The sequence below is a fragment of the Acinonyx jubatus genome, chromosome D4 (genome assembly GCF_027475565.1).
Source record: "Acinonyx jubatus isolate Ajub_Pintada_27869175 chromosome D4, VMU_Ajub_asm_v1.0, whole genome shotgun sequence".
Lineage (NCBI taxonomy): Eukaryota > Metazoa > Chordata > Mammalia > Carnivora > Felidae > Acinonyx > Acinonyx jubatus.
Genome location: NC_069391.1, coordinates 64572313 through 64599067, shown reverse-complemented (window position 1 = coordinate 64599067; position 26755 = coordinate 64572313). Strand labels below are relative to the sequence as shown.

The following is a 26755-nucleotide window of genomic DNA, read 5'->3' as shown; positions in this document are numbered from 1 at the left end:
TGCATAATAATTTTGTTGTATATACATCAGATTTTATTTAATGTTTCCACATTATCAGGCATTTTTATTATTTCCAGGGTGTTTTTCCTATTACGAATAAAGTTGCATTAAATTCCTGAGGAGATAGTGTGTATAAAATGAGATAGTGTGTATTGAGTCAAAAGTTTTGAACGTGTTTAAGGTTGTTGATACATATCTCAAGTTATTTTCCAGAAAGGTTGCACCAATTTCCATACCTGTCTAGCTCTGAGGTTAACCTGGAGCTTCACCTGTCTGACAGGCAAGAGAAAGTCTCTCTTTAATTGGATCGCTTCGATTATCAGTGAGGTTGCACCTGTCCTTGTAGGTTTCTTAACGATTTTCATTAACTATTCACTTCCTTTGCCCATTTTTATTCTAATAAATAAGCCTTAGTGAAGCTTTTCGAAAGTTTGTTTCACCTTTTAATTTGATTGAGTCTTTAAAAAATAAAGATACTGGAGCCTTCAAGTTGGTAAATGTGAAGATGCAGGGAGAGGCATGGATGTTTCGTGCATCTTCCCACATCTCTTCTCATATGTGTCTCTTCCATCTAGCTGTTCCTGAGTTGTCTACTCTTCATCAAACGTAGCAGAGAAGTACACTGGCTGAGGGTTTCTTTGGCTCTTTGTTTCCTTATGGGGCCCCCTCATCACATAAAACTTATATTAAACAAATCTGTAAGCTCATCTCCTATATAAAAGAATAAAATAAAATAAAATTATTAATCACTTATGATATTTGTGGAAAGTATTTTTCCCAGTTTATAATATGCCTTTTAATTTCATATAATGTTTTTGACCTAGAGGAGATTTTAATTTTTATGTAGTCAAATCTGTCAAGTTTCTCTTAGAAAGTCTTTTGTTGCTCTGAGATTCATCTGCTTTGTTCTAATATTTTTACTTAAATTTTAGTTTAATTTTTGTAATTTAATCTGTTGGCAGTTTATTGGTCAGCTGTATGAAATGAGAACTAAACTTTTTTTTTTCCCAAATAGGAAACCAGTTGCTCCAAGATCATTTATTAGATTTTGCTGACTTGTAGTATCTCCTTTTTTAAAACAAAAAAATTATCTTTATTTTTGAGAGGGAGAGAGAGAGAGAGAGAGAGAGAAACTGAGAGGGAGAGTGGGGGAGGAGCAGAGAGACAGACAGACAGACAGACAGACATAGAATCTGAGGCAGGCTCCAAGCTCTGAGCTGTCAGCACAGAGCCCCACGTGGGGCTCAAACTCAGGAACCATGAGATCATGACCTGAGCCAAAGTTGGACGCTCAATGGACTGAGCCACTCAGGCTCACCCCTCTCCTTTTTTTAAATTAAGTTTTTTATTTTAACTCCAGTATAGTTAACATACAGTGTTACATTGGTTTCAGGTGTAAAATCTAGTGATTCAACAATTCTGTGCAGTACTCAGTGCTCATCATGACAAGTGTTATCTTTTGATTTGTGAGATCTCCTGTGTCAGAAACTAGTTTTATGCATGTACTGGAGGGTTCAGTGACTGTTTACTTGATTCCCAAGGTCAAAGCCAAACAAAACAAGCAATATATTTAAAAATTTTATTTTTGAGGCAACTGGGTGGTTCAGTCGGTTGAGCATCTGACTTTGGCTCAGGTCACAATCTCACAGTTTGTGAGTTCAAGCCCCGCGTTGGGCTCTGTACAGAGAGCACAGAGCCCACTTCTGATCCTCTGTCCCCCTCTTTCTCTGCCCCCTCCCAGCTCACGTTCTCTCTCTCTCAAAAATAATAATAAAAATAATTATAATTTTAATTTAAAAAAATAGTAAGTAAATTTTTACTTTTAAAAATTGGTCACATTTACGTGGCTCATTTGGAAATGAACAAAGGACCGGGGTGCCTGGGTGGCTCCTTTGGTTAAGTGTCCTACTTCGGCTCAGGTTAGGATCTCACAGTTTGTGAGTTCGAGCCCCACATCAGGCTCTGTGCTGACAGTTCAGAGCCTGGAGCCTGCTTCAGATTCCAGGTCTCCTCCTCTCTCTGCCCCTCCCCCACTCACACTCTGTTGCTCTCTCTCTCTCTCTCAAAAATAAATGTTAAAAAAATTAGAAAATTTTTTAAACAAATGAACAAAGGACAAGAAAATTGCAGTAAAGTTACCTTTTTTGCTCCTAATTTCCACCTACCCAGTAATTGTCCCCCAAGGCAATCAAGGTGACCAATTTTCTTTGTGGATGGTATAGTTTCTCCTTTTTTGTTGCACAAATCATAACATGCTATACACCTTTTTGTATTATGCTTCCTCCTCTAGAATAAATGTGTCTTATAGCTAATCTTACATCTGAACATAATAAAGAACTTCCTCATTATTTTTATGACTACAGAGTATTCTGTAAATGGATGTTTCACAATTTAGTTAACTGATAGCTCTTGACTTCACTCTTTATCAAATAATAAATTTAATGAGCATTTACTTCTCTCCTCTTCCCTCACCACATTCCCCAGTTTTAATTAATACAGTTTGTGGTTTGGGACTGATATTATCTTTATATTTTGTTTTTGTATTATACCTCATTCATTTAAGCCTTGTTCATGAGGTGTGACAAATATATATCTCTGTGTAATTAATCAGCCCCCCTATGAAGATGTAGACTCTTTCTGTTCCCCTGGAAATTCCCCATGCCTTTGCCATCTCTCCTTAAGTCATTTCTCCCCAGCCGCATACCAGTCTCCCACTGCTCTGATTTCCATATCTCTGCCTCTCCTGTGGATTCACATAAATGGACTTATTCTTTCATGTTGGGCTGCTTTTGCTCTGCATGTTTGTGAGTTGCATCCATATTGTTGTTGGTGTCAATAGTTTACTTTTTTATTATTTTTTTTATTAAATTTTTTTTTTAATCTTTATTTTTGAGAGAGAGACAGAGCGCAAGCAGGGGAGGAGCAGAGAGAGAGGGAGACACAGAATCCGAAGCAGGCTCCAGGCCCTGAGCTGTCAGCGCAGAGCCTGACACGGGGCTTGAACTCACGAACTGTGAGATCATGACCTGAGCTGAAGTCTGACGCTCAACTGACTGAGCCACCCAGGCACCCCAGTAGTTTACTCTTTTAAGGAAATTGGTCGGGGGGGGGGGGTGGGGCTTGGCTGGCTCAGTTGGTGGAGCATATCTCTAATCTCAAGGTTGTGAGTTTGAGCCCCATGTCGGGGGTAGACTTTGCTTGGAACATTTTTGTTTTTTTAAATAAGATAATTGCTGAGTAGTCACCCATTATATGAATGAACTGCAGGGGTTTTTGTTTGTTTGTTTTTTGTTTTATCTGCCCACCTGGTGAGGGACATTTGAATTGTTTTTGACCATCACAGAGCATATGCTGTGGACATTCAATTATAAGTCTTTTTGCAGATATAGGTTTTTATTTCTGAGTAATCGTGGAGTGGAATTGTGGGATCATATATGTATATTTTAACTCTGTAAGTGTCTGCCAGACTAGTTCCAAAGTGATGGAGTCATTTTCTGTTCCACCAGCAGAACACGTGGTGTTGTCAGTCCTTTTAATTTTAGCCCTCCAGCTGGTGGTAAAAAACTTCTCCTTGTGGCTTTAATTCACATTTCTCTGACGGCTAATGATGGTGAGCAACTTTTCATGTGCTTTTTGTACATTCCTATATCTTCCTTTTAAAAAACATCTCTTCAACTCACTCATTTATTAAATGTGGGTTTTTGGTTGTTTTTATTATTAGATTGTGACAATACTTTATATACTCTAGATGTAAGCCTTCTGTCCGATATATATATTGCAAATACACTCTTCCAGTCTGTATGGCTTGCCTTTTCATTTTTTACTAGTAGTCTATAACACTGATTTTCCTTAGAGACGTTTTGTTCTGTAGTAATTCCATTACAGATTAAGTTGTTTCTGTAACAGTTTCTTGCAATCCTTCCTCATCTTTTTTATCTCATTACTTTGTTGTCTTTTGATCTCACTATGTTACACTGTCTCAGCCTGTTGCCTTCACGTGGTTTTTTACCATTTTTTTAATAGAAGTTATATCTTGTATCATAATTGGAATGCCAGTTTGCTGAACTTGTTTGGGGTCTAGTAAATTGACTTCCAAGGCTTGTTCTTCCTCTGAGTCCTTAGAACAATGTTTTCTTTGACCTTTATTCTGAGGTTTTTTGTTTTTTGTTTTTTAATAGTGTTCATGGCTTTCCTCTCTGCTATGTACCAACAGACAGGATAAAGTCTATAGATTTCCCTGCATTCCACTCACTGTCTACTTATATGCTGCCTAAAACCCTCTCTCTGTTAATCACAGGAGAGGTTACAAAGCACACCGCTCCTTTATCCAGGCTCTGGTGCCTTCTTGCAAGTTGTCTGATGAACTTCTGCTGGGCTCACACAGGATCTTTTTCTACCCTCCCTATGTGGTTCCGTGACATGCTGAATTGATTGAGTATATGAAATGCCACAGCCTCAAGCAGGCACTGATACCTGAACTCCTCCAGCCTCTGTGGCTGCCTATTGTGGTTTACTTGTGATAACTACACTTCCTCAGATGCTGTGTGGCTCTCCCTCCTCCCACTTCACCAAGGCTACATACTTCCTCATTCATAATTTGGCTCTGCAGTTCAGATATAAAGGCTGTGTTTGGCAGTGTTTCTCAAACTCGAGTATTCTTTGTCTTTTTAGAGGGGAAAAAAAATCCCCTGATTCACTGGAGTTGACTTAAATTACTTGTTTTAGAATGATATTTTAGAAAGTATAAATGGAAGACTGGGTATAAACTTTTACATAATATATGTTATATTACATTATGGATATATTATTGATGATATATATTATTATGATATATGTGATATGGTCAGTATATTTATTATTATATATTTCGATAATATTTGTTATATATGTTATTATTATGTAATAACTCTTACACATCTATAAAGCCAAAATCAAATATAAACTAAACATAGACCAAACTATTAAATCAATAAAATTCAAATTAGCAACTTAATTTAATGTAAAGATTATTATTTCGCTGAAATGAAATTGCCCCTCACTATAACTGTAGTGTGGACAGCTCCATGAAGGTTCTGTTGAGATTATTGTGCGTCTTCTACCCTGAGCCACACAAGGATCTTGTCCTCCACCGCTTTTCTTCCACGTATTGTAAAGTTTTTGTTTACACAGCATACTATTATGTCATCTAGTCCTTATTCACCAAAAACATCATCCTTATGTTCTTTTCTCGTTATCTTTCAATAATTAAAGCAGTTTTGCATGTCCCTGTGCAATCATATACACTAGTGCAGATGTAAACTGTGAAATTGTTTACTAGTACTCAGTTATATCTGGATGATCCAGCCTGCTTGCCAAATCTGGCCTGCTACCTATTTTTGTAAATAAAGTTTTACTGAAACATGGCCATCGCCTATGGCTGCTTTTGTGCTACAATGGCAGAGCTGAACTGTTGTGATAAAGATTGTATGGCCTGCAAAGCCTAAAATGTTTATTAACTAGCTTATTACAGAAAAAAAGCCTTCTGACCCCTTTCGTATCTGTCTATAATTGTCTATTTGAAGATTATCAAAATTAGAACAAGAATTGATTTTAAAATTTTCATGGAAATTTTTCATGCCTGCAGGAATATATCTGAGAATCTTTTTTTCAGAATTAACCAATTCAGGGCAGAGTTGTAATAAAGGAGATGCCTACTGGGATTTGCTTATGTTCATACCACTTACACTTACGTGATATCATGGAGTAGACTTTACCAATTCAAACTGAGAAAGGATTGAGTGAGACAAGGAAAAATACTCATATTAATACCTAATACTGCAGTTCCCCTACAGACCACAGCTGAGGTTTTCCAAAGGACAACCGGAAAAGAGTACTAGCAAAGCTCTTTGCTAGTTCCAAAATGGCTATCTTGAGGATGGAATAATGCCTCCAAATTTCTGTGCGCTCCCTAGGGAAAAAGGGTATGTGGCTACAAGATGATACTACTTCCTTTCTAAGTTATGTTTCTTAGATTGTAGAGTGGTCTCCTAGGTCCTCCACTCTGTTGTGCACAATGCCCTTTAAAACGACGAGCTCCCCTCAAAAACATGAGCGGAAAACTGGGCCCCCAAGTCACAGTTGCCATCACAGTGACACATCAGCGTGATTAGCACATTTGGCAGGCACCAGCTGATTTCCCGAAAGAAGCAAAGCACCTGGGAGCAGCATAATGTAATGAGGCAGATAACAGCAACAGAAATGACAGCAGCCTTTGGGCAGGGGACAGACATCAGAAGATGGACCTCTGAGCCCTTGCTACAGGAGGGAAATCATTCCTCTTTGCTCTTTACAAAAAGAAGGCTAATGGTTTAGATTGCAGCATGATGACCATCATAAGAATTTTATTAGCTCAGAAGTCACTAGCCTTTTTTCAAGAAGGCTACATCAAAGCTATCGATTTAGATTGGCTGGTTTGGCCCCTTTATTATTTAACTTCCCCAGCATAATTTCATTTGGGCAGATAGAAATGTTAGCTTGTATGTTACAGTTGGCCTCTGTTGCCTGCCAAAATGTAGCTCAACTATTATGCACAGAGACCCATTGCCCCCCAAAAGTGCTTTGTATGTAATAGGTGCTCAATACTTGCTTAAAAAAATGTGTTCTGTATAATCAGATAGAAGTTCATGGAAGGAGCATTTAAAAGCACTACTGAATAGTAACAAAAAAGATTTCGGGGTCATTTCTGTACTTATGCTTCTGTTTAGAGTTTATGCCTTTTTTCCTAGGCTCAATAGATAATAAAAGAAAAAAGAACTGGCACAACATTCTTGTTCTTCCCTGTTCTACAATTCTTTTGTTTAGTTTAGTTTTATTTTATTTTTGTAGAGTCTAACTTAGTTTTATTTTTGTAGAGTCTAATTTAGTGTATTCCTACTAACTAGATAAATAAAACATTCCACTTATTTTTCATGGAAAGCCTGATGTAAATGAATAAAACTAACCTAAGCTGCTTACACAAGTAGGAGAAGAAGCATATGAACAAGAGAAAGGTGTTAAAAACTCTATGTGCCCTCACATAGTATCTGATTTCATTTTTCTGTGCAAAAGTAAGAAACTGTAGACATTACTTCATCCTGGGCAAAATGCTACTCTGGCCTGCCCAATAGACTAAGTCTCTGACATTCTCTCTCTTGACTTTGTGTGGGGAAATTCCAGGAAAAAGCCAGGATTTCAGGGTCCAGACCCTCCTGTGTGCAATTGAAAGCCAACTTTCTTTCCTCTTGATGGCTCAAAATGAGCAATACTACTTAGACTGCTCCCACAGTATGCAACCAGGAATTACGTATAAGGAAATGACAAAGTAAAAGACGTTTAGGAATGGTTATGATTAAGAGTTTTCACCACAAAGAGAGAATACAACATAGAGAAAGCTCCTTGTTTCTAGAACTGAGGAAACTGTATTCTGAGCTAGCACACATACATATGTTTCAAGGGATAGGAGTACAGAGTGAATGCATTCACCTTTTTCTCTTTAGAAAGCTCCTGGTGATCGAGACAGTGTTGTGCTCTGTTACATCCCTCACTTTAAGGCCTCACATCATGTCTCAGCACTTTCTAAATCTTTGTCCATTCATTCTTTTCATTTGTGACTTGCTTCTGACTGGCTCTTGCTTGCCCTCCTAGTGCTGTACTTACCATATTTGGCATACAGGAAGTCATCATGATGTCTTTTGGGTAATGATGATTACAACAGGCATGGACCGATTCTTTTTGCTATGGATTTTTGTCTTAGGCTTGACATTCATTAATTTTCTCATGTGAATAAAGTTCTCAAGTGTACCTGTGACCATCTGGAGCAGTATGATTTGGTGCCTGGTTTGCTGACCCATTTTGCACTTAAGTTTAAGGGGAACTGGGTAATCTGTGTCACAGGTCAGACTGGTGGGTGAGATGTGGAATAACAAGCCTGGTGAAATGCGATGTATTCCTTTAGGTATTCATTAACCGCGAGGGAAAACCTCAAAACCAATGGAGGTACTTGTGTTCTCAGTTCAGTAGGTGGCGCTCTTTTACCTGGTTCACAAGAATGATCTTGAAGGTCATTCTCTTCGGGGAGTCCTGTGCCGCAGGCAGTACCATGTTGCGGGGAAGGAAACCCGAAGCCCTGCTGGGTGGCATCAGTGCCTGAGAAGTGGTGGCATGACCTGGCACTTGGCCCTGGTTAGGCAGTGCTGGTGCATACCAGCCCAGGGCATTCTTACTGTCTCCTTTGTTCTGGTGCCAGTTCCCGCCCTTGAGCAACAGCAGAGAAGAACTAACGAAAGACAGTCACGCCATGGGTATTCAAGAGGGTGGCACTAGCTCATAAAACCAGACCGTGTAGACTCAGCAGCTCAAAAGTACTGAAAGAGAAAGGGCTGGGGTTTGCTGAAAGACCCAAGCACTGGACAGGCAAGCCAAGAGAGGAAGAGCAACCCAAACCGGGACCTTTCCCTCCTTTTTATGTATCTGTGATTATTAAAAAAAAAAACAAAAAAAACAAAAAAAACCACAACACGTATATAACCTGCGCATTGTGTATGGTGTGACTGTCTCTATACACGTAAAAATACACATTTTCCTTTATACACATGTTCCTATACACCTTGCTAAGCACCTTTAATTTGTAATACAAAGATACTGCAAAATCATAAAATAGCTTGATACATGGAATAATTTGGGCAGGAAATTCTGAAATTAAGAAGAGGGGCTGGAGAAAAAAAAATCAGTCGTGAGGTAGGAAACAAGCAGGGGCTACAGAAGAATTGAGGAAAGAAACCTGATATGTTAAGTAAAAGCATGTATCAATCTGATGTTTCCAAATGCTTCATGTTATTTGTCTAACCTACAGTGGAAGGGTTTAAAAGATAAAGTGAGAGCTTTTAATAGGAAGAATTTAAGTGCCTGTTTTAATTTTCAGGGAAAACAATAACTCCTTAAATAACAAAAAAATTCTGTGAGATGTTTAACTTTGCAAAGATAAATTATCTGCCTTTGCCTCTAGAAGCAGGGTGGTTGTGGATGGGGTGGCTGTATTTTTACAGTGTGTTTTGTATTTCCAAGACTCCCCTAAGAATAGGATAATGACTTTCCATATATTTTGTATTTAATTTACTATTAGTGGGCATAATTGATGTGTCAAAATGACTACAGTATCTTAATTTTCTTCTGCTTTTCTTTTTATAAAAGTGATCTTCCCAAATAATGAGCAAGGTTTTTTACAGGCTTAGTGTAAGAAAGTTCTCTCTGCCTCCATGGGCTGATTCCATCAAATTCTTCCTTTTTCCTCTTTCCTCTTCTGATGGAGGAAGACTGAACCTTTAAAACTATTCGTAGGACGGTGTTTTAAAATGTGATAAATTAGAAAATAATTAAGGGAATTTTTTAACACTCCAGTTATAAGAATTTTTAAAAGTAAATTTTGAACTGCCTCTTATGATTTAAAAAGTGACCTATTTCAAATCCTTATCATACCTACAAAAAATACAATCATCTTCAAAGAAAATTTCAATTCCGTTCTGGACACGAACAGGTCTATTTGGATATTATAGCAGCTGCTATTGTGATCATAAGAAGAATACTTGATATGATGTATCTGTCTTACCCGTGAGACCATCGGAGTATAAGAATTTTCCACCCTTAGTAAGTTCCAGTTTGAGGAGGTGGTGAAGGGGTATTCAGGAGCTTTCTGAGGAGGCCCAGAAGGGAGGCAAGATGGGTGGCTGCTCAAGCCTGCTTGGTTAGGGAGTGCCACTTCCTCTGGGCCCCTTCCTACCTCCCCCCTCCCTGTTAGTCTTGCTAATGAATCCGGCCTGGCCGTGAAATCATCCAGTGGTGTGATGGGCTTCTGGCCTTTGCAGAGGAAAAACTCTGGGTTAATTCAAGTACAGTGTGTTCTCTTTGTTTTGCAGCTGGTGTAGCAAGGGAGTCTAGGGCAAGTGGATTGAATCAAAAAGGAAAATGAAGGCATTCACTGTCTGTTTCATCGAGGATGGCTCATTTAAAGTAAACACCATTTAAATAGTCTCCAAATGGCCCATTCTATATGAAGTCATACAGGATGCCCCCTTTGGGCTGTCATTCTCCTTTAAATGGATCGCTTTGTGTGCACTGCATTTTAATGCCATTCAACCTTAAACCCCCATATGTGGGCCTCATCAGGCCACAGGCTTTGGTGCACATGTGGCAGCCATACCTTCAACATTCTTTGTCTCTGTCTCCAGACAGTCAGCCCAAGCAACAGGGGGAGGTAGTTGTAAAGACAACAGCAGTTAACATTTCTTCAGCACTTATTATGTGCCAATTACTATGTCGAGTGATTTCTATATATATTATCTAATTTAATCCTCACATAATCCTATGAGGCAGATACTATGATTATTCCCTTGTTATAGATGAGGAAACTGATGCATAGAGAGATTAAGCAATGTGCCCAAACTGGTAAGTGTGGCTCAGGGAGTTGGACCCCAGCAGTCAGATTCCAGAGCTGGAACTCAATCAATGGACATATTCAGAAAAAATAAGCTCTCATCAATTCTCTTTGCAAGGTAGGCTTATCCCAAACAATAGATAATCCAGAAATTATTTCTCTTTGTCTTTGGAATGCATGCTCTGCTTTCTGGGGCAGTATTTCCACCTTGTTACTTGCATTTTTTGCCATTGGGTTCGAAGATGAGATCAGGTATTCCTTGAGCAGCTAGCTCCCTGTGGCAGTGGGCAGTCTCCCTGTGGGCTCAGTGGAATACTCCATTAACAGACAACCCCAATGAGACTTTTCTACCAGACATGCCCTCATAGTAAGAAACTAGTAAAAACCTCCCCCAGAGAACTGAAAGCGTTCAGTTGTCACAGCGGTCGCTCCAACATTCACCCAGGGTTGGGCAAGAAGCCCAGGGCTGGACAGCTTTGGGGAGCCTCTGTGAAGGGTCCAACAAGGGTCTTTGGGAAACACGTTTCTAGCCAGGTTTTATTTGGCCCAGCGCATTGATCCGCCCCTGTTTAACCGTCACTTGGTAGCCTAGAGAAACTTTTTTGCTGTTAAGGCTCGAAATATGAAACAGTTTATTCTAAATGACCTCCACTAAGTAAAGGAACTTTAAGAATCTTAAAAAATGAAAAATCCTGAGGATCATATAGAAGAAAATCATCTTGAACATTTAAGATATGGGTTTGAGTGATATTTTCAATACATCCTGCCCCTGCCCCCCAAATCCTTTCTTTCCATTGTTTAACTTCAGAGAAGACTACAAGGGAGCAGTGGCAGTTTGGATATATTTTTGCTGGGCTTGACTGAGGTTCTGCTATCACTTTTGCTATCTCACTCCCAAACTTTAGGTCGTTTAAGGTTTCTGCCTGAAAAAAAATAAAATAAAATAAAACAAACACATTGATCTCTCCCTCTTCCCTGCCACATCTCTTTCTGGCTTCCAGTGCCCTCCCCACATCACCTCTAGGATACAGACATTCCAGTAAAGGCCCTGGGACAGGATGTGATTGGGCCCTCTCTGTGACCTTGTATAGGCATCTAGCAGAAACCACTTATTCCATTAGCACTGTTCTCTCTGGAAAGCAGTTCTAGTTCTTGCTGTTTCCAGAAGCCTCCTCTTGCCCATGTGCCAGTTGTATGGTACAAGAACCAAAGAGACAGCAAACATCAGATCAAAACTTCAATGCAGAGTGTAGGGAGAAAGCCTGTTGTGTACACGGTTTCCTCTCTTTTCCCTCCCAGCTTTACTGAGATATAATTGACATATAACATTGCTTAGGGTGTACAACGTCATGATTTGATGTCTGTATATACTGCAAAATGATTACCACAATAATGTTAGTTAACACATCCATCACCCCATGTAAGTACATTTTTTTTTGTTTTAAGAACTTTTAAGATCCATTCTCTGATCAACTTTCACATATGCAATACAGGATTGTTAACTGTAGTCACCTTGCTGTACATTACACCCTGTGAACTTATTTATCTTGTAACTGGAAGTTTGTTTCCTTTGACCACCTTCACCCATTTCTCTGCCACCTCCCCTGCCCCCCAACCCCTGGCAGCCACCAATTTATAATCTGTCTCTGTGAGTTTGACGATTTTTTTAGATTCCACAAATATGTGAGGTCATTCAGTATTTGTCTTTCTCTGTCTGATGTGTTTTACTTAGGATAATGCCTCCAAGGTCCACCCATGTTGTCAAAATGGCGGGATTTCCTTCTTTTTTTATGGCAAGTAGTGTTCCATTGTGCGCGTATACTTCACTTTCTTTATCCATTCATGTGTCGATGGACACTTAGGTTGTTTCCATGCCTTGGCCTTTGTAAAGAACATTGCAATGAACATAGGAGTGTAGAAATCTCTTTGAGATAGTGATTTCATTTTCTTCAGGCACAAACCCAGAAGAGGAAGTGCTGGATCGTATGTTAGTTTTATTTTTAATTTTTTTGAGGAACCTCTATACTCTTTTCCACAGGGCTGCACCAATTTACACTCCCAGCAACAGTGCACAACAGGCCCCTTTCTCTGCTCCACATTCTCACCAAAACTTGTTGTTTCTTGACTTTTTGATAGTAGCCATTCTGGCAGGTGGGAGGTGATCTCTCACTGTTGTTTCGATTTGCATTTCCCTGATGACTAGTGATGTTGAGCATGGTTTCATGTACCTGTTGGTGATTTGAATATCTTCTTTGGAAAAATGTCTATCCAGGTTCTTTACTCATTTTTAATTGTATTTTTTGCTGTTGAGTTGTAGGAGTTCCTTATATGTTTTGGATATTAATTCCTTATCAGATAGGTGGTTTGCAAATATTTTCTCCCATTCTGTAGGTTGCCCTTTGATTTTGTTGATGATTTTCGTGGGTTTTTTTTTTTTTTTTCTGTGCAGAAGCTTTTTAGTTTGATGTAGTCCTGCTTGTCTAGTTTTGCTTTTGTTGCTTGTGCTTTTCATGTCATATCCAAAGAGTCATTGCCAGTGCTTTATTCTTAGAAGGACTTTCTAATAGGTTAGTACCTCTTCCTTATCTCTAAATTGCCTCTTACTTCTGAGTTGTATGTTATCATTTCAGTATAACCTTAGGACCAAAAATATTGTTCTTTTTTCATTAGTTGACTGATTATTTTTATTTTTTTATACTAAAAAGGCACATATTCAAAGAGTGAAATAGTTCTATTGGGTTTACTATACTCCTCCCCAAAATACCTCTACTGTATTTCTTCTGTTTTTCAGAAGTAACCCCTTTCACATCTTTTAGCTGATTATCTGATATATATGTCCATGTTGTTCAGTAAGATGCAAGACTGTTCAGGGTTGATCTTCCCACTCTGGCAGGTGAGGATTTAGCTCTCTCCATGCCCTCGTAACACACATACCCCCTTCCCCAAATCCCATCGTCCCGATGTAATAAATTTCATAACCTTGATTAGATCAATGTTCTTCACATCATTATATCTATGTTCTTAGAAGCTGAGTCTTGTACAGCTTTGATTATGTTATTGTTTCTGTACAACATGTTAGTTTTTCATGGCGTTAATCATTGTTTTATTGTTTGTTTTTCCTATTTGCTTAGTATTTACCAACCCCAGAGGTGTTGAAAGTTGTTTCAATCTTCTAAGGTGCTCGAATACATCAAGTTGTCTATCAATTTCCTCCTGAAGCAGTCTTTATCAGGGTCCTGGAATCTGCTGAAGAGCTGGGTTACCCTCTCTGCTGGGCGCATAGCTGGCGCCTGGGATCACCCTTCTCCATTAGTCTACAGATTCCCTGTTCTTCTCTCTTGTATTGGCTTGTCTGCCTTCCTCTTGGTTTACTATATCTTTGTGAAGCATATTTTACATACTTAAGTAGCTTCCAGAGAATAGGATACGTGGGAGGTGAATTTTTTGTGAAACTGCATGTCTGAAAATGTCCTTATTATATGTTGATTTTTTTCCTTCTTTTTGGAAGCTTGTGGAATCTTGTCTTTGTCCCTAGGGTTCTAAATTTCAAAATGATGTATCTTGATGTGGATTGATTTGTATCTAGTGTCCTGGGTTATGTGCCCTTTCAATCTGGAAACTCATGGCCCCTTATATTTGAGGAAATCTTCTCAAATTTTTTAACTGATGATTTTTTTCCCTTTCTCTTTTCTCTGTTGTCTTTTTCTGGAGCTTCTATTACTTGGATATTGGGCCTGCGGAACTGGTTTCTATTTTTCCCTCTTTTTTTTTTTTCTTCTTTCGCTACTTTTTGGGAGATTTCCTCAGCTTTCCATTCCATCTCACACCTTTATTGAATTTTTCTTTTCTTCTATAGTGGTTTTAATTCTCTTTACTTTGGAATGCTCCTTTTTTATATTATACTCTTCTTATTTCAGCACTGCAATACTTAGCAGTGTGTACTTAGTGGGTATATGTTTGGTGTTCTTTGAAGTTTTCTTCTCCTCGCAAGACCACTGACCTTCAAGTTGTTCATTTTCATCTCTGTTTCACGTCAGAGGCTTTCTAGATGTCCTGGAGGTGCTTGATTTGTCTGTAGGCATTCAGGAGTAGGGACTAAAATACTGACCGGAAGCTCTGTGCCCACGTAGGGCTTCTCAGCTGTGAGCTAGCTTCACCATAGGCTGATCATAGGACACCTCCAACTTAAGTCTCCTTAGTTGCCTTCTCTTGGGCTGTTCAGCTTTTTCATTCCTCTGCCTGGAGGGTAAAAGACTGATTGCCTGCACTCTGGGAACCAAATGAGAAGCTGGCTGGTGGTCTCAGCATCTGATATGCATATGTTCATCTAATCCCATTCATTTGCCTTCAACTGTGCCGGTTTCCTCCCTTCTTCCCCACCCCCACCCACAGCCGCCCCCAGTCTAGAGGCCTTCTCTCTTACTCTCTATAGAAAACAAATCTCCAGTTATTTGCTGGGGTGTTGTGGGGGGCAGTGTGGGGGGGAACTAGCACAGGTGTGTGGAGTAGGGGAGTCCATCTGGGGATCTAAGCCCTTCTTAGATGGTCATTCAGCCAGGCCTGCTTAGTTTTGTGCTTCTTCCACCCCCAGCTCTCTGGGGTTTCTAGAGGATAAAATGAGGTGGCTCTTGTCTTTCTCTGTTGCCAACTCAGGATTCAGATCGGCTGCATCATTAGCCTTGCCTCCATCCGCATGGCAGCTTCCAGTATTTTGCAGCTACTGTCTCCTATTTTATTCTCCCTGTTCTTCTTGGTGTATGGATTTTTTTTTTAATCCTTTTACGGGGTGCCTGTCTGGCTCAGTCATTGGAGTGTGCGACTCTTTGATCTTGACATTGTGAGTTCGAGCCCCATGTTGGGTGTAGAGATTACTTAAAAATTTTAAAAATCTTAAAAAAAAAAAATCCTTTTACTGTCCTTTAATTGGGCTTTGGGAGGAGGCAAAAGTAGCTTCATGTGTTCAGTCTTCCATTTTTACCTGAAAGCCTCACCATTGCCATTTATCGAATGCCCAGTGTCTGAAGTTTTTAAAAGGAAAATTCAATGGCCCACGGTAAACACTGCAAAGTGTACGTCACAGAAAGCATGACCAGACCACAGCCCTTTGATTAAGAGAATTTTGTTAGTCAAGATTTTTCTTTTAAACTGAGGCTGTTCCAAAGATTTAGTTCCTCACCCACAACTCCTTTCCTCTTCTTTCATCTCCAGCCTCCCCTCAACCTCTCATCGTGTTCAGTCCAAACTGAAGGTCTTCATGGAGCAACCATGGGGCGGCATCAGGTTGCAGGGAATGAGGTAGTTAAGGGAAGGTAGGAAAACGAGGGAGGTGGGCTCAGTGCAGCGTGTCATGCTGAGTCCATGTCATGCTTTTATTAGGTCTGCTGTGACTGTCTCTACCCTCTTCTTACTGGCTGGGGATCAGAGCAGCTGTTCTCTTTAAAGCTGTGGCTTTCTTTCAAGCTGAGTAGAAGCTACACACATCACCGGATTGGCTCCAACATCACTGGATTTGGTTGTCTCTTTAAAGAGGAGTGTGCCTTCAGCTTCTTAGAGTGGCTGTTCTGACTCCAGAAGCAGGATGAACTTACAAACAGGTTTGGGAGCATGGCTGCCTCTGTGATGGGTTTCCAGTAGTTCTGAGTATGCCCTTCTATATTCTTTCATCAAATATCTCCTCCAGTGACTTCCAAACTTCATGTCCTATCATACTTATTCAAACTTGATATCATAGTTTTTCTTTATGTTTAAGCCTTTGTTTTCTATTTAAATTTTTTTTCTTAAGATTTTATTTTATTTTGGGGTGCCTGGGTGACTCAGTCGGTTAAGCATCTGACTTTGGCTTAGGTCATGAATCTCACGGTTCATGGTTTGAGCCCCTCATTGGGCTCTGTGCTGACAGCTCAGAGCCTGGAGCCTACTTCAGATTCTGTGTCTCCCTCTCTCTCTCTCTGCCCTCCCCCCCCCCCACCCCGCTCGTGCTCTGTCTCTCTCTCTCAAAAATAAACAAACATAAAAAAAAAGATTTTATTATTATTTTTTTAATGTTTATTTATTTCTGAGACAGAGCACGAGCAGGGGAGGGACAGAGAGAGAGGGAGACACAGAGTCAGAAGCAGGCTCCAGGCTCTGAGCTGTCAGCACAGAGGCCAACACGGGGCTCGAACTCACAAACCGTGAGATCATGACCTGAGCCGAAGTCGGTTGCTCAACTGACTGAACCACCCAGGCACCCCAAGATTTTATGTTAAGTTTATTTTGAGAGAGAGCGGGCGCGTGCAAGTGGGAGGAGGGGCAGAGAGACAGAGAGAGAGAGCTCTGCTGTTAGCACAGAGCCCAACGCAGGGCTTTATCCCACAAGCCATGAGATCATGATACAAGCCAAAATCAAGAGTTGGACATTTAACTGACTGAGCCACCCAGCTGGTCCAGATTTTATTTTTAAGTAATCTTTACACCCAACATGGGGCTTGAACTTACAAGCCCAAGATCAAGAGTTCTGTGCTCCACTGACTGAGTCAACCAGGTGCCCCTAAAATTTTGTTTCTTTGGATCTAAGTTGGTAGTTTCAGGGGATAATAAATAATGACCCCTCTAGCTTTTGGAGTTTCAAATGAGTTGAGAGACAGAGAAGACAAGCGTAGGGAGATCGAAATCTAACCTTTATTATTGATTTTTACAAGTAAAACACTTTGAAAAATGTCATGTTAGGTCTGCTGGCCAATGTGGGCATGTTACTATTTGACTCTGAATTTGACATCTTATCCACTCACTGATCATATTGGACAATCACAGGCCACTCCATGAGTGTATGGCCCTCTAAAACTTTCAACAAGAATGACAAAGGGGCGCCTGGGTGGCTCAGTTGGTTAAGTGTCCGACTTCGGCTCAGGTCATGATCTCACGGTCTGTGAGTTTGAGCCCCGCGTCGGGCTCTGTGCTGACAGCTCAGAGCCTGGAGCCCGCTTCAGATTCTGTGTCTCCCTCTCTCTCTGCCCCTCCCCTGTTCATGCTCTGTCTCTCTCTGTCTCAAAAATAAATAAACGTTAAAAAAAAATATATATTTACTTAAAAAAAAGAATGACAAGAATAGCTCCTGCAAAATAATTAGTATGGGGCTGAAAGAGAGGCTAGGGCTATTTGAGTAATGGAAATTCCCTACATGGAACATGAGGAAAGGAGAAGTGTGTTCCGCAACAAGAGGTGATATGAATTCTCCTTAAGCACATCATCAATTTATAGCAGATGCTCAGGGAAAAAAAAAAAAAATACTGTATTAGATCAGGTTGTAGGGTGCATTCAGATATCAGAAACAGTGAAAGCATTTTCCCATCGTAGAAGTAAGAAGTATAGTGTTATAAGCTATCAGTCATTTGTTTTTTTTGTAAACACCTTCACTATGTTTTGGCCTAAGTGGAACGCACACCCTTGGCTGGGGTGGGGAGCCTCAGCTGAAATTCCAGGCCTGTTACAAACTAGCTGGGAGTCCTTGGCTCCCCTGAAACTCTCTAGGCTTGGTTTTCATCTGCTCCTTAAGGAATGGGGGAGCAGCCCAATACCTGAACAGATAAAAAGGATAAGGGATAAACCTAAGCTTCCACAGCTAATTAGTTTCAGAGTTGGGACTAAAACCCAGGTATCTTCCTTCCCTGGTCTCTCCATTCTCTACCATATCCATTTTAGATGGACTTAAATTGAATTTAGACAAAATAGTTTAGCAACACAGTAGTGATCATTCATGTGTTCATTTCTTCATCTGTGTATTCAGCAGAGCATCTTTTTTTATGCCAAACACTGCTCTAGGCAATATGTATGAACAAAAGATGTTCTTGTCTCTATAGCAGCATACAGCCTGTGCCCTTTATGTGTTTGTAGCCCTTACGTGACCATCTCAAGTACTACCCTTTATTTATAGCCTCACTTGAAGTGCTTCAAACTGATCCCTGGTCTTTAAGGAGATACAAACTTCCTTAGCTGCCCTGAAACCGTCATCCCTCTAGGCTCTGCCTGAGAACTGCAGTGATGCCCCTTCAGTAGATATGACCCATCTCCAGGAGTAGCTCATGCCATCTTATCACACAAATTCTTTAAGTGCCTAAAGCGAAAAGGTACAGAGTGACGTCCAGAACCATTCATTGGCCTCATTGTGGTTTTTCTCCTTCTGTTTATAGGGTGCTCAAGCTGGCATTACTATGTAACCATGCCGATGCCGGCCTCCACCTTCACAATCGCAGTGGGATCCTGGACAGAAATGAAGCCAGAGACCTGCTCATCCAATGATCTGGCAGCAGAGAGATCTCTGTCACCTTCCGAGGCCGACTTCAGGTTGGTATTTGGGAACTTGCTGAAAAACAAACACTTAAGGGAGCAGTATGATGCATTTATTCCAAGCACTGGGAATGTGAGTCATCCCTGCTGAGAAACTAAACCAAAATATGATTAATCAAAGCAGGAAAACCCTACTGGGAGGGAAAGGGAGTTGAGAGGCAGAAATGTGGGCATATTGTTTATGCAGAAAGAAAGAAAAGAAAAGAAGTATATATGAAATCCGCTGTGAAGTCAGGTGAAATATTTTTATGTGTTTGGTTAAGTCAACAGAATCCTCAGATTCAATGCCTTCCCTCCTTCTACACTTTTTAATTTTGGTTTTCAATGCCAATTTGGTCAAAAACACAATAAAGAGGAGTTGCTTGTCTGCTGGATTACTTTGTAGGCCACTCTACTGTTTTCGTTCCAAGGACTGCTGTTAGCAGTGCATTTGTAGGGGTGGCCCTCCGTCAGTGGGGCTTGTCAGTCTGCTTTGGAGCACAGGACACAAGGTAGCTTGTCACAAGGTCATGGTTACAAGTAACCTCCTGGGTTAGGACTCCATTAACTTGAGTAGTGATTCCTTCTTTTTCAAAGTGGACCAGAGAAAATCAGTTTAAAGTGTTTAAAAATCAGCATGGGCCATTGGATATTCACTTGCAGCTTCCCCAGACCTTCAACTGTTTCTAGCTTTGAGAACCAAAAGGGAGGAAGAGAATGGACATAGGAGGTACGAAGTGTCCAAATTGTGCGTTATTGCATCATGCTTCATTCCTGGGACTTGTACACCCAGCTTAGTTTAACCACTTTTCCTGTTTATACACAGTCACTATGTCCAGTACCTTCTGGTAGAGAAAGCCCAGAGTAAACCAACCAAGATACGCTTTTAGTGCAAATTCCCTTGTGTTGGTTGTGTTTTGCCATGTTGTTTTCACTCTTACTGCAGTGGTTGCAGTGGTGGTTGGTACTGTTAGGACATAAAGCCATTGAGCCCTCTCCTATGACAGGCATGTCTTACCGCTTGCATTTTGCTTTTTGGAGGAATGGAAGGGATTTCCACTTCCTGCTTAGTAACTTGCCTATTTTGGACTAGTCTTCCCTGAGCTATACACAGTATCCTAGATTGCTTATTGGATTTTACTTATGCACTCTTGGGAAGAGGAGAGTTGTGGATAGAAGTGACACTATTACTTTCACGTGGGAGTACTTACTTGCACGTGAGACCCTTTCCCGCCACTGAGCTCAGAGTAGGCCAATGTGGCCTACTCTGTTTTGGGTGGCAAAATTTCTGCATAGGGAGGACAGATGCTCTAGAGAGTTAGTGCGATCCTCAGTGGACTTGTTAGGAGCAAGAAATAAACTTTTTTCTGTTGTTAAGCTACTGAAACACTGAGGATGTTTGTTATTGCAACATACCCCAGCCTATCCCAAAATGATAGATAGAGAAGTCATTGGATGCTTGAAATCAGGAAGAGTCTTGACTTAAATGTCATCTTGATTAGTCCTGAGGATAAGCCTATAAGATAGATAGGCTTTATTATCTCCATTTTATAGATAAAGGTATTGAGGTTTTAGACAGCAATGTGTCCGTGTTCATATCTCTACTGAGTTATAACACCTGGATTCCCATCTGGGCTTGATCCCCTATAGAAGTGATTCAGAATCTTTCCTGGGGAGTTTTAAAAACTGTGTATAATGTCCATGCCTTACTTGGAGTCTGATCCACCTTCCCACCTGGAGAGTCACTGCCATGTCTGAGTCACTCTTATTGATTGGAATGAGTCGCCTTGGAACGGAAGACAGAAATTGAGAATTCTGCCTTTGAGCATGAGGGTGCTGTCCCTACTGGTTGGGTAGGTTTCCTGGGGCAAAGCTGTACTGTGCTGCTCTGTAGAATAAAGACTTTGCTTGGGGTTGTCAAATTCTTCATGATGAAGAAGCACTGTGCTCTTCACCTACAGCCTCAGGGCTACTTGACTGTTAGAGGAGGTGTGCAGTTGAAAACCGTGTGCTGTAGTGCAAGGCAAAGAAAGACATTTGTTATTTTTTCCTTCTAGCCATATTCCCAGGGATACGAGGTTGGGGAGCGGGCAGGACCACTTCTTATGTGCTCTGTCTACTGCCCGTAGCAACGGAGATGTCTTTTCACTTTGCGCCCATAATTGTGAAGGAGGAAGCCATGGCCATTTCCATTGGGCATTCTAGGAAGAGATGGCATCTGAAATTCCTGTTGGGGTTCAGGGGAAGGGGATGTTGTCCTTTAGAGTTTATAGCCAGCTGAGACACCATAGAAGGAGAGCACAGTAAAGGTTTTGTTACTGACAGAAGCTGGACATGGGAATACTCAGGTATACAGTCACAGTGGGCTTTCTAATACTCCATTTCCAAACTAGACAAACTTACCCGTCCAGTTACCTGCCTACCTGGACTGCTTCCGGCCTCCACAACACAGATACTTGGCCAAAAAGTACCCCGTCTGTGGGCAAGCAGATAGGAAAAGAGGCAGCCCAGAGTGGCCAAGCCAGTCAGAGCAGCTGGAGAGAGGTCAGAGGTGCCACTCCAGGGGAGCATGTCCTTGTGTGGAGAGGCCTGAGGAACGGAGTCCTTCCCACACTCCCTTCCATGTCTGACATGCTATGACTAAGTTTTCCCTTCATTTATCACTGTGCTTGTCTATCAAAAATGTACTGCTGATAAAATAATAGCTTGCATTTGCTTAATCCTTCCCTGGCTGCGTGCTTCATGTGTGCTGTCTTTAGTCATCAGAGGGTAGCTTTGTGTTTTTATCCATTAAATCTCTGGCTCCATGCTACGTTTGCCAACAAAGGTACTCTGAAGTGCCAACTGCAACAGTGTTTTCGGTTATGTTCACATCTGGTCCCCTTGCTTTCCCCACCCCCCTCTTCTACTTCAAACCTTCCCAAGACCACCAGTTCAATGCACGTAAATGTAACTTTTATAGGGGCCTTATATACCACAGGCTTTCATTTACCTAAAGTGTTCATCTGGGTCCCAGAAATTTGGCCAAAGTATTGGTCACTGAACTTTTGATCACTGTTCATGTGGGCTAAATTATAGGAAGAACATTCCCTCTTCCAGCTCAATTCCACACATGCTCCAGCCCACTCTGGGTGAGCATTTTCATAAATACGTTAATTAGAAGGCACTTAGGTAAACCATTGAAAGTTTTATTAATTTTCTTCGGCTGCAATATAACCTTCTCTGGCCACAGAGGAATCTTTTTATTATGTTTAACCTCTGGAGGCCTTTGTTAAAGCATTGTCTTCGCTTTGGGCCCATACAGTTTAAGCATGACACGGAAACTTGGATAAAGTCCAGAGGAACTCAGGAAAAATGATTAAAAGCATGGAAAATAGGCACCACAAAGAAAAGGCATTGAGGTTGCTCATCCTAAAGAAGGGAAAGCTTGGGCGGGGGGCGGGAGGGAAGCAGTTTTCTTTAGAGTTGTGGAGTCTGTGGAAAGTTGCCTTGTGAACCTTGCAGGGTGAGGCCCTATTTCTGTGTCTTTGGAAGGCTAGGAAAGAATGAATGATATATAAATCATAGGGGAAAACGCCAGTTTCCAGTACATGCTTTGCTGTAGAGAAGCCTTTCCAAATCTTCCTGGCTTGGTTTGATTTCTCCAGCTCTAGCTCCCTGGTATATTTCAGCTTTCTGGCTTTTATTGTACATCCTGAATTTTGCTTTGCATTATATGAGAATTCCCCTAGGAAATGCATCCAGCTTTCAGATACGACTGCATCACTGCGTATGTATTGTCATCATTGCCAACAGCTCACTGGTGGCTGGTGGTGGCATTTTGAACACTTGTGATTTTTACGGTATGCAAGCATCTACTCTGCTTGCTAAAATATGTTAATAAATTGTCCAAACATCTTAGAGTGTCATTGTATGTACCAGAATTTTAAATTTTTTCTTCCATTAAAACTGTAAACTCTTCAAAGGTAGGGTCAGAAATTTATTCCTATGTGTATACGTGGCACACCTTCGGGGTGCCTCGAGTAGAGCAAGAATGCAGGAAATCATTACTAAATGATTGAGTTGAACTGTCAAAAAAGGACCTGCATCCCTAAGGGAAATTTTGGTGATTCCTTTTGAGCCTATGACAGGGAAATGTCTTTGTCAGCTAGTTTCCATACATCTCATTCTGGAAACAAGAGGAGGACCAGAGGAGAACCTCTGTAGGCAGCGTCCAATCTTGTGATTCTGAATAAAACCTGGTCACTCTTCTTCCTTGGAAAGACCTCATGTGAAATGATTTCAGCCCAGGAATCACAGGAGAGGGAACCAGTGGTCTGGTTCCCATCATTTACCAACCTAACATTTATTTCACCAGTTCTTCCCACTCTTGGCAATATTAATGGGCAATATTGACAAGGAGGAGCAGGAAACCAGAGAACCACAGAGCAGCTGAGCTCAGCTTCTAGAAAAATCTAGGATCCAAATTTACTCAAGAAGATTAACGGAGTATGTGGGGAAGGAAGGTCGGGAGGGAGGAGCTTGTGATGACTCACGATGTGATGAAAAGAACAGTTCTTATTCCTCAGGAATGCTGTGTGGATTAATTGGGATAATGCACATGAAGTGTTCAGAACAGTTCTTGGCACACAGTGAATGTTCAATAGCAGTTGTGGTAGGAGTTACTGTTTACTATTCTCAATTCTCATCAGTATGGATTATTTATAAATAACAATCAAGCATTATTATTAATCTTTAACTATTAAAATGTTTACCCTGATTATGAGCCTGGGCACAGGGAATAGCTATTTACAAATGCTTGACTTGCTGATGATACTAAGAGTGGGTTGGAGCAGGCACAGCTATAGAAATGAACGGTCGAAGGTGAGTGTGAGAAGAAGCATCTTTGAGTTCATACTGCTTTCATAGAGGACTATTCATGACTTCATAAACGTACAATATGAAGAGGGGCGAGGGCCTCATGTGGAGAGTTGTCAGAGAATCACAGTACCAGAAGAAACCTTGGAAGCCATTTTTTTTGTTTGTTTTTAACGAAAGTATAATTAACATAAAACAAAGTGCACAGATTTTAAGTCTGAGTTTTTGCCAATTGTTTACACCCTAAACTAATAGAGGACGTTCCAGCATCCAGTAGTTCCCTCACCTCCTTTCCGGTCAGTTCCTCCCCTCCCCCTGCAGCCATTTTCATGAGACCACATTAGAGACGAGAAAGGGGCCCTGGGCACTGAGTTGCTTGCCTCACATCACAGTTAGCCCGTGTGAGAACAGCCACTGAAGCCCAGCTTTCCTGATCCCGACGTTGGAACTTATGTGTGGCCTTCCCTGATGCCACGTACATTTTTATTGGGAGAGCCTTAATAGTCTCATTTATCTATAGGTTGATTACCTTAAAGTCCTGCATTTTCTCCCAGGCTTTGATTATTAAAAAATGGTGCTAATACACACAACTGGAATAACCTTCATTCCCCCTGGCTAGTGCCGTTCATGTCCAGAGAGAATTTAACTCACCTTTTCTCTTCAACAAGTTGACTTTTTTTGATACCTCAAATTATTTTCTGATCTTTCTTGGCTGCAGGAAATAGTCTGGCCCCGTGGTATGTGTCTAGATAGGCCAGTGGAATGCCTTGTTGCGAAACTGTGCTTTGACACATAGAATTTAAACTTATGCCCCACCTTTGTACTGAAGATGCCTCCACACCTCCAGTTTCTCTATTATTTAATGTGCTCTGAAAGTTTTTCAGGAAGTGCAAGCTTTAATTATTATAGCCCGTTATATCCCTATGTAAATATCTTAGGTGGTTAACTCAATAAATGGCTTTCTTTTTTATTTTATTCATTTATTTATTTAGAGAGACAGAGAGCACGTGAGCAGGGGAAGGGGGTTGGAGAAAGAGAAAGAATCTTAAGCAGGCTCCATGCTCAGCGTGGAGCCCGGTGTGGGACTTGATCCTACTACCCTGGGATCATGATTTGAACTGAAATCAATAGTCAGACACTCAACCAACTGAGCCACCCAGGCACCCCTTAATAAATAGACTTCTTTACTTAATGAGACCTTTGAATGTATACACCAGTACAGTACTTGTCATTAGGTGGACATTTGAAGCCTTTTCAGGTAAATGTTTACCAACAGGCACCTTTAGTCACTTTCTCCATAAAGCAAGGTTATCAACCCAGGGGCTTTGGCTAGCATTCAATGTCAATAATTATATTCTCCCTGTTGCCTTATCCCGGCAGAAGTGTTTACGGGTCTCCACCCATTTTTCTTACCCTCAACAGCGGTGAAATGTCACTGGTGCTGGAAGCTGTGTTCTATGCACCAGGCTGTGGGAGGGCAAGGCTCATCTCCATAGCTGTGTGGATCTCCTTGGGCAGTGCTGGCCTTGGATAAGTGAAAGCCACTTCAGAAAGTTGGAGAGGAATTATTGTTGTGGCCTGCCCCTATTGGGACATGCCAGCATTTTAAGGTTTTTCATTATTCACTGTGAATCCAACAAGCACCCATAGGTAAAATTATAATTTGTAAATTAAAATTAGAGGGGTTTTCCATTGTGTTTGAATAAAGGACGTGCTAACAGGCAGAAAAATAGAGTTCCCTTTGATGTGGGTTTCTTTGGGTAGATGAGTTCTCTCGAGGCCTGTGAGTCAAGTTCTAGGAATTCTTTTTCAGCTCCACCTTTGACAGAATAACTGGCAGCGATCAGATGGTACAGGCTGAGCTCTGATCTGTTTCCTTAAAAGGTTGATTCTGTTCAATTTGTATCAAAAGTGGATTGGGGAAAATAAAAAAGTGTCTCTGTATTGCATAAGAGCACAACTTCTGATGGCTTTTAACATGAGCATCTGGATTACTTTTTTAGTCAAATGGACTGGGTTCTTTTGGAAAGTCGAAACCTGTCCTGTCATTTGGTTCGTTTTTTATTCTAGGAAATTCTAGAATGGGATCTTTAATTTGGCTTTGCACCATCCTTGCCTTTCTAAGTTATGAACTGTTTCTGATTTGGAGATTTTTTTTCCATGGTGATACTTGAAAAGCACATTTCTGAGGGGCAGAAATTTTGCTTTTTATTTTCGGGAGGGGGTTGTTTTGTTGTTTTGAGGCTTGGGAGGTTTTCCTTGTTTACTCTAAAATAAGTAGGAAAATCTACTTTCACTTAGTTTAGATTGAAGCTACTCGGTCAATTCAGCACATCAATAAGTATTTTGACCTATAGTTTTTCACTGCTGCAGAGAAACAGACAAGCCAAGAATTCCACTGAACTGTCTTGATCGTGAGCCCATCTGAACTGCCGTCTCTTAGAAGTTGTGCATGTCTGTGAGAGTTCCCCACCTCCATGGCAAGAATAAACCTGATTTACCATAAAGTGCATCTATTTATTTCGTGTTGTTCCCAGGTATGTTGGCATTTGTGGTCACATGGAATACCCCTGCCGCTTCCAGAATCCTTCTGCCACCACCCAGGAAATTATTCCTCATCGGGTCTTTGCCCCACTGTGCCTCAAGGGTGCCTGCCAAGAGACCCTTCTGCAACTGGTCCCTCCTTGCCTCTCAGCAGCACACCGTGTCCTGGGAACACACCCGTTCTCCAGGCTGGACATACTCATCGTCCCCAGCAATTTTCCGAGTCTGGGGATGGCCAGGTACGTTGTTCTATTGTGGCACTTGGATAACATGCTTTGGACATCCTTTGACTATTTCTTGCTTTCCCTGGGCTCTGTCAGGGCTCCGTTAGGATGGAAGGGCCACAGTTGCTCATGCTTGGACATCTCATTGCTGCCTCGAGGGACAGTTTGTGTGTAGCCTCCACCATGCAGGAGCCTTTGGGTGTCGTGGGCTCAATCAGCTGCTCTGAAAATAACAAGCTCACATTGTTGCTTGGATTGAAAACACATTGTGCCCCCAGAGTGATGTATGTTGGATCGTGGCTGATGAGTGACTGGTTAGCTTGTGGTGAGAGCATAATGCTAATGGGCCCAAGGTCACAACTCTGGGCAGAGGAACACG

At 41.1% G+C, this 26755-nt stretch overlaps 1 protein-coding gene across 11 annotated transcripts in view; it reads left to right on the top strand.

Annotated features, from left to right (window-relative positions):
- The window catches only part of AOPEP (aminopeptidase O (putative)), a 341245-nt gene that overhangs the window by 52743 nt on the left and 261747 nt on the right, over positions 1-26755 (top strand). For all 11 annotated transcript variants that reach the window (XR_008291205.1, XR_008291206.1, XR_008291207.1 and 8 more), the window contains 2 exons: positions 18616-18769; positions 26146-26391. Coding sequence is in view for 8 of the 11 variants with exons in the window: in XM_027048223.2 (XP_026904024.1) it covers positions 18616-18769; positions 26146-26391 (400 nt within the window). In the remaining 3 variants the exon portion in view is untranslated. The remainder of the gene's footprint in view (positions 1-18615; positions 18770-26145; positions 26392-26755) is intronic.